Genomic DNA, 13285 nt, shown 5'->3' on the forward strand with positions numbered 1-13285 from the left:
CAAATGAAAATGTTAAAATAGGTCTGGGAGTGTAGCCCGGAGGAAGAAGGGCTTCCAGGAACCCCAGTACCATCAAAAATAAATAAATAAATAAATAAATAAAATAATAATAATGAGTGGGGTGTAACTCAGAGACAGAACAGCTTTGGGTTCAATCCCCAAAACCAAAAAAGAAAAAAAAAGACATGATGACACATGCCTGTAATCCTAAGTACTTGGGAGACTGAGACAGGAGGATGACAGGTTCCAAAACTTAGCAAAACTCTCAGGATCCAGTTTCAAAACAAAAAATAAAAAGGACTGCGGGTGTATCTTGGAATTAGAATGCCCCCTGGGTTCAATCCCCAGTACAACAACAAAAAAGGCAGGCAACAAAAACTATTCTCAAGAGATTTCAAAGGATAAAGAGTATTCCATAGAAAGCTGAGCATGGTTACACACACTTGTAAGCCCAGCATTTGGGTGGTTGAAACAGGAGGATCGTGGTTCACGGACAGCCTCCACTACTTAGTGAGGCCCTTTGCAACTCAGTGAGACCCTGTTTCAAAATAAAGAATAAGAAAGTAGGGCTGGGCCGGGAGTGGTGGTGCATGCAAGCTTGTAATCCACGTGCTTGGGAGGTGGAGACAGGAGGATCCCGAGGGTTGGAAGCCGTGCTGGCTTAAGAGACCCTGCTTCCAAAATTAAAAAAGTATAAAAATAGGTCTGGGAGTATAGCCCAGAGGTAGAAGGGTTTCCAGGAACCCCAGGACCACCAAAAAAAAAAAAAAAAAAAAAAAAAAAAAAAAAGTAGGGCTGGGGTGTGGTTCAGTGGTAGAATGCCCCTGGGTTCCATTCCTGAAGAAAAAAAAAAAAAAAAAAAAAAGAGTACTCCATAGCAAAAGAGTAGAAGCCATACATGTTAACATTCTGGTAAAGAAATTATCTGCAAACCAGGCATGCTTGTAATCCCAGTACTTGGGAATCTGAAACAGCAAGAATTGCATGTTTGTGGCCAGCCAACTTAGTGAGACCCTGTTTCAAAATAAAGAATAAAAAATAGGGCTGGGGTATAGCTCAGAGGAAGAATGCCCCTGGGATTAATCTCCAGTACTACAGTACTACAAAAAAACAAAACAAAACAAAAAAACCCAAAAAATCTATCTACATCTACATTTTGCATTTTGCTTATGTCCTAAAACTAAATGTAAAGGCAAACTTATTAACCTGTCAGACAAAATCTTAAAACAGCAAAATATCCAGACTGTGGTATAGTTTTTGTCTACCTTTAGACATTTTTTTTTTGTGTGTGTGTGGTACTGGGGGTGGAACCCAGAGGCTATACCTCTGGGCTATACACTCAGACCCGTTTTGGAAACAGGGTCTAAGTTACTGAGAGCCTCACTAAGTAGCTGAGGCTGACTTTGAACCTGTGTGATCCTCCTGTCTCAGCCTCCCAAGTGCAGGGATTACAAGTGTGCGCCACCACGCCTGGCTACCTTTAGACATTTTGACATATGAGGATCGGTTGCAGACAGGCTTTAAAAAGATTTGCAGTTTGCCAGGGGATTTACAGGTGGTGCATACCTGTAATCCTACTATTTGAGAGGCTGAGACAGGAGTGATACAGGTTGGAAGGTCAGCCTCAAGCCACTTAATCAGACCCTCAGCAACTTAATGAAAACTTGTTTCAGAATAAAAATCTAGCCAGGCGTGGTGGCATATACTTTTAATCCCAGTACTTGGGAGGCTGAGACAGGAGAATGATGGGTTTTCAGCCAGCCCCAGCTACTCAGTGAGGCCCTCCACAATTAAGTGAGAATGTATCCCCCCGCCCCCGGGTCTGGGGATGGAACCCAGGGGCATTTAATCTCCGAGCTACACCCCTTGCCCTATTTTTTATTCTTTTATTTTGAAACCGGGTCTCACTGAGTTGCATGGGGCCTCACTAAGTAGCTGAGGCTGTCCACGAACTATGATCCTCGTCTTAGCCTCCCGAATGCTGGGATTGCAAGCGTGCACCACCACGCCCAGCTTGAGAACCTATTTTCAAAATAAAAAATAAAAAAATAGGGCTCAGACCAGGCGTGGTGGCGCACGCTTGTAATCCCCGTGTTTGGGAGGCTGAGACAGGAGGATTGTGCAGGTTCGAAGCCAGCCTCAGTTACTTAGTGAGGCTCTCAGCAACTTAGTGAGACCCTGTTTCCAAATAAAAATATAAAAAATAGGTCTGGGAGTATAAAATGTAAAATAGGTCTGGGAGTATAGTCCAGAGGTAGAAGGTTCCTGGATTTCACCCCATGCACCACAAAAATAAATAAATAAAAATAAAAATAAGAGCCAGGTGTAGTGGTTCAGGCTTGTAATCCCAGCATTCGGGAGGCTGAGCAGGAGGTTTGTGGTTCATGGACAGCCTCAGCTACTTAGTGAAGCCCTATGCAACTCAGTGAGATCCTGTTTCAGAGTAAAAAATAAAAACTAGGGCTGAGGGTGTAAGCTTGGAGGTAGAATGCCCCTGGGTTCCATCACCAGTAACACAAAAAGAAAAGAAAAGAAAAGAAGCTGGGTTTGATAGCACATGCCTGTAATCCCAGTACTTGGGAGGCTGAGACAGGAAGATTGCAGTGGATCCAGGACAGCCTCAGCAAGTAGCGAGATTCTTACCAACCTAGTGAGAACCTATTTCCAAATAAAAAATAAAATCGGGCTGGAGGTATAGCTCTAAGGTAGAACTCTGGGTTTAATCCTCAGTACTACAATAAATACATAAGTTAATTAATTAATAAAACTAAATAGGGCCGGGCATGGTGGCACACACTTGTAATCCCTGCATTTGGGAGGCTGAGACAGGAGGATCCTGGTTTGAGGACAGTCAACTACTTAGTGAGGCCCTTTCCAACTCAGTGAGACCCTGTTTCAAAATAAAGAATAAAAAATAGTGCTGAGGGTGTAGCTCAGAGGTAGACTGCCCCTGGGTTCCATCCCTAGTACTGCAAAATAAATAAATAAATAAAATTAATTTAAAAAAATGAAATAGGGGTGTGTGGGGGGATGTAAGTCAGAGGTAGAATGTCCCTAGGTTCAATCTCTAGTACCATTTAAAAGGTTTTTAAGCCAGGCATGGTGGCGCACGCTTGTAATCCCCGCGCTTGGGAGGCTGAGACAGGAGGATTGCACAGGTTTGAAGCCAGCCTCAGCTACTTAGTGAGGCTCTCAACAACTTTGTGAGACCCTGTTTCCAAATTAAATATAAAATAGCTCTAGGAGTATAGCCCAGAGGTAGAAAGCCCCTGGGTTCTACTCCCAGTACCATTAAAAAAAAAAAAAGTTTTTAAAAAGAGCTAGGCATGTAGCTTAGGAGAAGAATGTCCCTGGGTTCAATTCCCAGTACCACAAACACACACACACAAAGATAGCTGAAGGGAGATGGAATGTTGTGCATAGAAACAAAGGAAGACATGCAGTTAGGGCACTTGGAAAATTGGTGGACCCCATCCATAACAGGCATAACCATGGAAATCTATTTGGAAATGGTAGATTTGAAAATAAGTACCTGGATTCCACTGCATCCAGCATGATTACAGTGGGCCCTGGTGGCCATGAATAAAGAGGGCATGGCTACCAGCTGGCGACTGACCATGGCATTGATCCCATAATGCTGACTCTGCAGGAAGACAGATGCTAGAGTCAGGAGGTTATGGAAGCTCCTACCCAGATTTCGGAGGAAGACCTGAGAGGCCAGGCAACATGTAGCAAGGTCAGAATTCCTGCAAATAGGCCCAGGGCAGGCAATTGTGAAGCTGTGAGGGAGAAGCTGAAATTGCAAGGAAACTCCCAGAATTCAAAGAAGGCAATATGAATAGCTGCTGAAGAAAGCTGCAGGGGATGGAGCCAGGCTAAAGAGCAACTAAAAGGCAGAACTACAACCAACCAAATGTTGGGGAGAGGATGCTGAAGCTCTTTGGAGAGCACATCTTACTACTGTGTGCCTCAGATACCACACAAGGAACTGCTAGATTCTGGTCTTGTTTTGGTCCCATTCCTTCTTTTTTTCCCTTTTTCTTTTTTTTTTTTTGTGGTACTGGGGATGGAACCCAAGGGCATTCTACCTCCGAGCTACACACCCCGCCCTATTTTTTATTCTTTATTTTGAAACAAGGTCTCACTAAGTTGCAGAGGGGCTCACTAAGTAGTAGAGGCTGCCCTCAAAACTATGATCCTGATGTCTCAGCCTCCCAAGTACTGGGATTACAAGTGTGCGCTACCACACCAGGCTCTAATTCCTTCTTTCTGTTCCTCTAATTCCTCCCTTTTAGAATGCAAATGTTTACTTAGTGCCACTGTATGTTGGAAGCATGTAACGTGTGTGTGTTTCTGGAGACTGAATCCAGGGCTAGAATCTACCAAAAGTTATATCCCAGCCATTTAATTTATGGTATTTTGGCTTGAACTCAGATGCATTCTACCTCAGCTCTATTTTATCTTTTATTTGAAACAGGGTTTCACTAAGTTGCTGAAGGCCTGAGATCTTGAACCCGTGATCCTCCAATCTTAGCCTCCCAAGTACTAGGATTACAGGCCTGTGCCATCATACTGAACTTATTTATTTATGGCTTTGAAACAAGGTCTCACTAGGTTGCTGAGAACTAGCTAAGTAGCTGAAGCTAGTCTTGAATCTGTGACCCTCTAACTCAACTACCCAAGCACTAGGATTGTGGGTGTGTGCCACCACACACAACTACCTAACTCCAAATACTAGGATTGCAGGTGTGCACCACCATGCCTAGCTTAACTGTTGATTAGTGTGTGTATCATACTACGGACTGAACTCAGGGGCATTTAACTCTGAGCTACACCCACAATCCTTTTTATCTTTTTGGTTTGTAATTGCTAGGTTGATGAGAGCCTTGCTACATTGCTAAAGCTGACCTCAAACCTGCAATCTTCCTGTCTCAGCATCCCAAGTACTGGGATACAGGTAAATACCACCATGCTCAGCTTCTTCACTGTTACTTCAAATTCACTTTGATATTTCCAACCACTGCTTAAATTTGAGTCAATTCTGTATATTGTTTTGATTTCTGATGAGTTAGAGTTTCTTGCTTTTTTTTTTTTTTTTTTTTTTTGGTGGGTCTAGAGATGGAACCCAGAGGCTTTTGACCTCAGATCTACACCTCCTGCCCTATTTTTTATTCTTTATTTTGAAACAGGGTCTCACTAAGTTGCAAAGGGCCTCACTAAGTAGCTGAGGCTGTCCATGAACCGCGATCCTCTGGTCTCAGCCTTCTGAATGCTGGGATTACAAGTGTGTGCCACCACGCCCGACTGCTTTTTTAATTAATAATTTTTTGCCTAAATTATGGGCATCATATGCAAGACAGTTGAGGCTGAGATAAACAGCACTTATGCCTAGAAGTAGCTACTTTTCTTTTTGTACTAGGTCATCAGTGTGAAGGGGGAGGGCTGAATCAATGTATAGAGGAATCAAGTTGGGCTGGGGTCTCAAGTGTATACTTATTACCTTAAGTGTACTAACCAGCTTCAAATCCCTAGAGTGACAGCCTAGGGTAAGAGCTGGCTTGCCAGAGGTTTTTTGGGTTTTCTTTGTGCTTTTGCTCCACCCTCAGCTTGTGTGTGTGTGTGTGTGGGGGGGGTACTGGGAGTGGAACCCAGGGGCTTTTCTACCTCTGGACTATACTCCTAGACCTATTTCATATTTTATTTGGAAACAGAATCTCACTAAGTTGCTGAGAGCCTAAGCAGCTAAGGCTGGCTTCAAACCTGTGCAATCCTCCCATCTCAGCCTCCTAAGCGCTGGGATTACAAGCATGCGCCACCACGCCTGGCTTGACAGCCTCAGCTTTAAGAGGTCTCCGTTCCTCAACCTCTAAGAAGCTCCCACTGTATTCCTGTGTAGTGGGACCCGCCCCAGAGTGCCAATGCCAAACTTGAAAGCAGCAACAGGGCAATTCTGTTCTCCTCCTCCCATCTTAGTGTCGGGTAGGTTCTATATCCTTGAGTCTCAGAGTGGCCTTTCTCCCATTAGATAACATCTCTAATGCCCGAGCCCAGGACAGTTTCTTGTCCTTGCCTCGGGGTTGCCAGGCTTTGTTTTGTTTTTCTTTTCCACTTCTTCCAGACACAATGGAAACACAGGGTTTATTCCCTTTCTCCAGTGGCTTTAAGCTCTTTCTCCGTAGGAGAAAGAGGGTCCAGGCAGGCCTATTCCTTGTAGCCAGACTTTCTGTGGTCTCTCTGCTTTCTTCAATCTTTCTTACGAGCAAGGTCTGGAGACCCCTGGAGTAAAGTCTACAAAAACGTATAAGGCTCCCGCTGTGCCTGCAGCTTTCAAGAGTTCTTTCCATACTGGATGCTGGCCTAGCGGGGAACGTGGGCTGCATCCTGCTCTGTACTACTCCATGATGAAAAGAGTAACTCTGACTTACTCCACTCTGTAGAGCAGTAGTTTATTATTACTACATTTTTATTATAATTGCCAAAGTAAAATGACTCTTATTTATAATTAACCACCACCATCTACCTTCCACAACCATAAGACACAAACTGACTAATTATGCTAATAAAAGAAATCACATATAACTTACAGAATTACAAACACATGGACACTTGAGTGTATTAACCCCATAACAGGCTCATGAGATTATTAAACACACCATCAAATGAAGTGCCCCCCTCTGCTGAGACCCAAAGGCATGGGATGTTGTCCCCTTGATTACATAAGACCTGTCATTTAAGCAGACTAGCTCCCACTCTCCTGCTGGACTTAAAGGAGCAGAAGGTGATGAAGTGAACAGCCTATGGAGAGGACCACATGGCAGGGAACTGTAGGCAGCCTCTAGGAGCAGATGAAAGCAGGATTCAGTCATCAGACAACAAAATGAATTCTGCCAAAAACCTCACTAAGCATGCAAATATATTCTTCTTTTTTTAATTTCCAGGCAGGTTAAAAGAACCCAGCCCTAGCCAACACCTTAACTGCAGCTTGGTGAGAGTTCAAAGTAGAGAACCAGCTAAGACATGCCTGACCCCACAGAAACTGCACGATAATAAATGTGGATTCTTTTTTTTTTTTTGGTGGTACTGGGGGTGGAACCCAGAGGCTTTCTACCTCCGGGCTACACTCCCAGACCTTTTTTTTAATATTTTATTTGGAAACAGGGTCTCACTAAGTTGCTGAAAGCCTCACTCAGTAGCTGAGGCTGGCTTCGAACCTGTGCAATCCTCCTGTCTCAGCCTCCCAAGCACTGGGATTACAAGTGTGTGCCACCACGCCCGGCAAATGTGGATTCTTTTAGGCCTCAGAGTTTGTGGTAATTTGTCCTGAAGCATAGAAAACTAATACACAAAAGAACTACAAACCTAGCATGCCTAAAAACCAAATTCCTTTTTTTTTTTCCTCTTTGCAGAGCTAGAAATGGAACCTAGGACTTCAAGCACGCTAGGCATGCGCTCGACCACAGAATTATACCCCCAGTCCTTAAAATCAAATTCTTGATGAAAAGTAAACATAATCCAATGTTTTTTTTTATCTTAATAAATGTTAACTCTACTCTTAAGAGTTCATCTAGGCAAAAACTGTGGAGTTCAGCCAAGCATGGTGGCGCACCCTTGTAATTCCAGTACTTTAGAGGCTGAGACAGGAGGATTGGGGGTTCAAAGCCAACATCAGCAATGTAGAGAGGCTCAGAAACCTAGTGAGACCCTCTTTCCAAATACAGAAATAAAATCAGGCTGGGCACATAGATTGGAGGAAGAATGCCTCTAGAGGTTCAATCTTCAGAACAAAACAAAACAAAAAAAGTCCCCAAAAAACAAAAACACAAAAACTATGGAGTTAACATCGACTCCTTTCTTTCTCTGTAATCACATATTCAATCAAAAAGCAAATTCGCTATTTGCTTTTTATTTTTCTTTGTGGTACTGGGAATTGAATCCAGAGAAATTCTAACTGTGAGCTACACCCAGCTCTAGTGTGCGTGCGTGTGTGTGTGTGTGTGTGTGTGTGTGTGTGTGTGTGTGTGTTACCAGGGGCTTTCTACTCCGGGCTACTCCCCCAGACCAGTTTTATATTTTATTTGGAAACATTAAGTTGCTGAGAGGCTCACTAAATAGCTAAGGCTGTCTTTGAACCTGTGTGACCTCCTGTCTAAGCCTCCCAAGTACTGGGATTCCAAGTGTGCACCAACACACCTGGCTATTTCTTTTCTTTTTTCTTTTTTTTTTGTAGTACTGGGGGTAGGACTCAGAGGCTTTCTAACTCAGCCTAAGTAGCTGAGGCTGGCTTCAAACCTATGCGATCCTCCTGTCTCAGCCTCCAAAGCACGGGGATTACAAGCGTGCGCCACCACGCCCAGCCTTTTATTTCTTATTTGGAAACAGGGTCTTGCTAGGTTGATGAGAGTCTTACTACTTGTTGAGGCCATCCCAACCTGAGATCCTCCACTCAGCCCCTCAATTACTAGAATTACAGGTGTCCACATGACCGGCTTACTAGTTGCTTTACAACTAACATACATCCACAGAATCTAATTTCATCTCACTGCCACTGCTACTACCAAAATAGTCCAAGTCACTGTCATCTCTCTCATCTACATGACTGTAACAGCTCTTAACTGATTTCTCTGCTTTCACTCCAAAATGCCTAACAGTGATCTGATTTTATTTTTTCTTCTTGTAGTACTAAGATTGAACCCAGGGAGGCAGTACTATTGAACTACACCTCCAACCCTTTACAATTTTTTTTTTTTTTTTTTGCAGTGTTGGGATTGAATTGAGGGGCTACCTCCAAGCTATTAAATAAAGAATTAAAAATAGGGCTGGAAGAGGTAGAATGCCTCTGGGTTCCATCCCCAGTACTGGGGGGTGGTGGTGAAAAAAAAAACAAAAAACAACGGTTCTGCAATATCAATGCCAGTCAATGTAATTACTCTAATGAGTATGCCTATTTCCCAATTTAGCAAAAACATTTCCAATATATCCATGATAAATTTGTTAAAATGAAGACGGTTCACGTCCAGAAACCATTAGTCTGTTTCAAGTTAGCTTGAAAAACTAAATAATTAAGTTTTCTTATGTCACAACAAAATTAGTCTGAAAAAATTCTAAATTAATTGTGCATCATATAAAGTGAAATCTAAGCCGGGAATGGTAGGGTATGCTAGTAATCCCAGCATTTGAGAGGCTGAGATAGGAGGATCACAGAAAGCCTCAGCTACTTAATGAGGCCCTGTGTAACTCAGTGAGGACCCATTTCAAACTAAAGAATAAAAAATAGGGCTGGAGCCGGGTGTGGTGGTGCATGCTTGTAATCCCAGCATTTGGAAAGCTGAGACAGGAGGATCGTGGTTTTCGGACAGCCTCAGCTACTTAGTGAGGCCCTTTGCAACTCAGTAAGACCTTGTTTCAAAATAAAGAATAAAAAAATAGGGCTGGGGTTGTAGCCAGGAGGTAGAATGGCCCTGGGTTCCATCCCCAGTACTGCAAAAAAAAAAAGGGCTGGGTGTGTAGCTCAGAGGTACAACACCCCTGGGCTCCATCTCCAGTACTGAAAGAAAAAAAAGAAAACAGAAGAAAGAAATCTACAACTCTAAGTTTTGAGAAGTCTACATTAAAATAACTCTATACTTCATTGTGAAAGAAAATAAGTGGGGCATGGTGCTACATACCCCAAATCCCAGTACTTGGAAGGCTGAGACAGGAGGATTGTAGGTTCAAGGACAACCTCTCAGCAACCTAGCAAGACTCTATTTCAAAACAGATAGCTGAGCTAGGCATGTATCTTAGAGGTAAAATTCCCAGTATCCCAACACACACAAAATAGTCTTTACAGATTAAAATCAAAGTCACCTTTTCTCTTTATATTTCAACATTTTGAAGTCTTTTTTTTTTTTTGCCTCCCCCACATTAGTAATAAGAGATCAGAAACAACGGATTATTCTGCATATATATTCTTACTTAGCTCAATACTTTGGCTGGTCCTTGTCTTACCTGTTGAGCAATGTGAGAAATACGAGCTCCCTGAACTGCTGAGCCAGGCTGAGGTGTAGTCTCTGGAGTGTTATTCTTGTGGGAATCTTCCATAATCAACTGTAAGAAAAAAAAGTCAGTTGAAATAAAAAGTGCTAAAGAATATTAAGTGTATATTATACAATCATGTAAAGACTGATCATTTGCTTTCCTCCATGGAAGGAAATTGGTAGCTATGGTCTAGAAATAGAAGAGAAGCCGGGCGTGGTGGGGCACACTTGTAATCCCTGTATTTGGGAGGCTGAGACAGGAGGATCGCACAGGTTCAAAGCCAGCCTCAGCTACTGAGTGAGGCTCTCAGCAACTTAATCAGACCCTGTTTTCTTTTTTTTTTTCTTTTGCAGGTCTGGAGATGGAACCCAGGGGCATTCGACCTCTGAGCTACACCCCCTGCCCTATTTTTTATTCTTTATTTTGAAACCAGGTCTCACTGAGTTGCAGAGGGCCTTACTAAGTAGCTGAGGCTGTCTGTGAACCACGATCCTCCGGTCTCAGCCTCCTGAATGATGGGATTACATGCGTGCACCACCACGCCCAGCACTAGACCCTGTTTTCAAATAAAATATAAAATAGGTCTCAGAGTGTAGTCCAGAGGTAGTAAAGCCCCTGGGTTCCACTTTCACCCCCCCACACACACACACTCATGCACGTACACACACACACTCTAAATTAATAAAATAAAATAAAGAATAAAAAATAGGGCTGGGGGTGTAGCTTAGAAGTAGAAAGCCCCTGGGTCCAATCCCCAGTACCATAAAAATAAATAAATACATATATAAATACATAAATAAAATGAAAGAAAGAAAGACAGATATTCTGAGCAGAAAGGAAGAAAAAAAGAAAGGTAGATTGATTGATTCTGAGCCAGGCATGATAGCGCATGCTTGTAATCCCCGCGCTTGGGAGGCTGAGACAGGAGGATTGGACAGGTTCAAAGCCAGCCTCAGCTACATAGTGAGGTCCTTTGCAACTCAGTGAGATCCTGTTTCCAAATAAAGAATAAAAAATAGGGCTAGGGTATCGCTTGGAATGCCCCTGGGTTCCATCAGAAGTACCACACACAATAAAAAGATATTTCTTGCATATTCCTTTAAATTTTTTTTTTTTTTTTTTTTTTTTTTTGTGGTACTGGGGTTCCTGGAAGCCCTTCTACCTCCGGGCTACACTCCCAGACCAATTTTTTATACTTTTTATTTGGAAACAGGGTCTCCTAAGCCAGCGCGCGTGGCTGGCTTCAAACCTGTGTGATCCTCCTGTCTCTGCCTCCCAAGCGCGGGGATTACAAGCGTGCGCCACCACGCCCGGCCTATATTCCTTTAAATTTTTTGAATTTTGACAAACATAGGAGCAAATTAAAATTTAATAAATGACATATGTACATAAATTATTGGGACATTTCCTTTTTTTGGATTTGTGATGTTTCTAATTATTATAAATCTTACAGTCAGCCAGGCATGGTGGCACACACTTGTAATCCCAGCATTTGGGAGGCCGAGACAGAAGGGTCCAGGTTCGCAGACAGCCTCAGCTACTTAGGCCCTTTGCAACTCAGTGAGACCCTGTTTTAAAATAAAGAATAAGTAATAGGGCTGGGAGTGTAGCTTAGAAGTAGATTGCCCCTGGGTTCCATTCCCAGTACCGCATAAAAAGCCTTTACAGCTACAAAATTTACAAATTTGTGCTCATGGCATTCTACTTTAATTCTTCTATAATAATGAGTTGGCAAAAAGGCCTACTAATAGGCTGGGCGTTGTGGTGCACACTTGTAATCCCAGTACTTGGGAGGCTGAGACAGGTTCAAGGAATACATCAGCTACTTAGTGAGGCCCTCCACAACTTAGCGAGACCCTGTTTCAAAATAAAGAATAAAAAATAGGGCTGAGGGTGTAGCTGGGTTCAACCCCTAGTACTGCAAAAATAAAAAAATAAAAAAATAAATAAGCACCACTACTACTAATCACATAGTTGTTACAGTTTTGTATTTATTATTTTGTGTGCATGTTTTAGGGGTACTAGGGATTGTATCCAGAGGCATTCCACCTCTGAGCTACATCCCCAACCCTATTTTACCTTTATTTTGAAGCATGGTCTTCACTAGGTTGATGAGAATCTATCTATCTGCTAAGGCTATCCTCAAACCTGTGATTGTCCTATCTCAGCCTCCCAATGCCTGGGATCAAAGGCATCCACCACCACAACCAGCTCCAGTTTTGTTTTATTTTGGGGGTACTAGGGATTGAACTCAGGGGTGTTCTACTTCCAAGCTACACTCCCATTTTATTTTTACATTTAGCAGGGTCTTACCAAATTGCTGAGGGTGGTGTCGAATCTGTGTGCAATCCTCCTGTCTCAGCCTCCCAAATACTGAGATTGCAGGTGTGTTCAAACACGGTCGGCTAGTTTTATATTTGTGGTACTGGGGATTGAACCAAGGGGCATTCTCTTTTTTTATTTTTTTTTGTGTGTGGTACTGAGGGTGGAACCCAGGGGCTTTTCTACCTCCAGGCTATATTCCCAGACGTTTTTATATTTTATTTGGAAACAGGGTCTCACTAAGTTGCTGAGAGCCTCACTAAGTAGCTGAGGCTGACATCAAACCTGTGCGATCCTCCTGTCTCAGCTTCCCAAGCACTGGGATTACAAGTGTGCGCCACCACGCCCGGCTTCCCAAGGGTATTCTACCTCTGAGCCACACACTACTCCCAGCCCTATCTTTTCTTTTCTTCTCTTCTCTTTTTCCTCCTCCTCCTCTTCCTACTCCCCTTTCCTCCTTTTTTTATTTTTTATTTTTTTTTGTGGTACTAGGGATGAAACCCAGGGGCATTCTACCTCTGAGCTACACCCCAGCCCTATTTTTTATTCTTTATTTTGAAAAAGGGTCTCACTGGGTTGCAAAGGGCCTTACTAAGTAGCTGAGGTTGTATGTGAACCAGAATCCTCCTGTCTCAGCCTCTCACATGTTGGGATAACAAGCATGTGCCACCACACTTTTTATTTATTTATTTATTTGGAAACAGGGTCTCACTAAATTGCAGAGAGCTCACTAAGTATCTGAGGCTGACAACAAACCTGGGATCCCCCTGTCTCAGCCTCCCAAGTACTAGAATTACAAGCATACACCAACATGCCAGCTTAGTTTTGTGTTTTTGAATCGCTGTTTAAAGACAATCTTAAACCAGACATGGTGGGGCATGCTTGTGATCCCAGCATTCGGGAGGCTGAAACCGGAGGATCGTGGTTGCTGACAGCCTCAGGTACT

At 43.0% G+C, this 13285-nt stretch overlaps 1 protein-coding gene across 3 annotated transcripts in view; it reads right to left on the reverse strand.

The window, feature by feature from the left end:
- Positions 1–10080, reverse strand: part of ATF1 (activating transcription factor 1) — a gene marked incomplete at both ends in the record, with an annotated part of 40046 nt that extends 29966 nt beyond the window's left edge. For all 3 annotated transcript variants that reach the window (XM_080706376.1, XM_080706375.1, XM_080706377.1), the window contains one exon: positions 9988–10080. In XM_080706376.1, the coding sequence (XP_080562502.1) occupies positions 9988–10080 (93 nt within the window). The remainder of the gene's footprint in view (positions 1–9987) is intronic.
- Positions 10081–13285: the final 3205 nt, after the last annotated feature.

The sequence above is a fragment of the Muscardinus avellanarius genome (genome assembly GCF_963383645.1).
Source record: "Muscardinus avellanarius genome assembly, chromosome: 11".
Classification (NCBI taxonomy): domain Eukaryota; kingdom Metazoa; phylum Chordata; class Mammalia; order Rodentia; family Gliridae; genus Muscardinus; species Muscardinus avellanarius.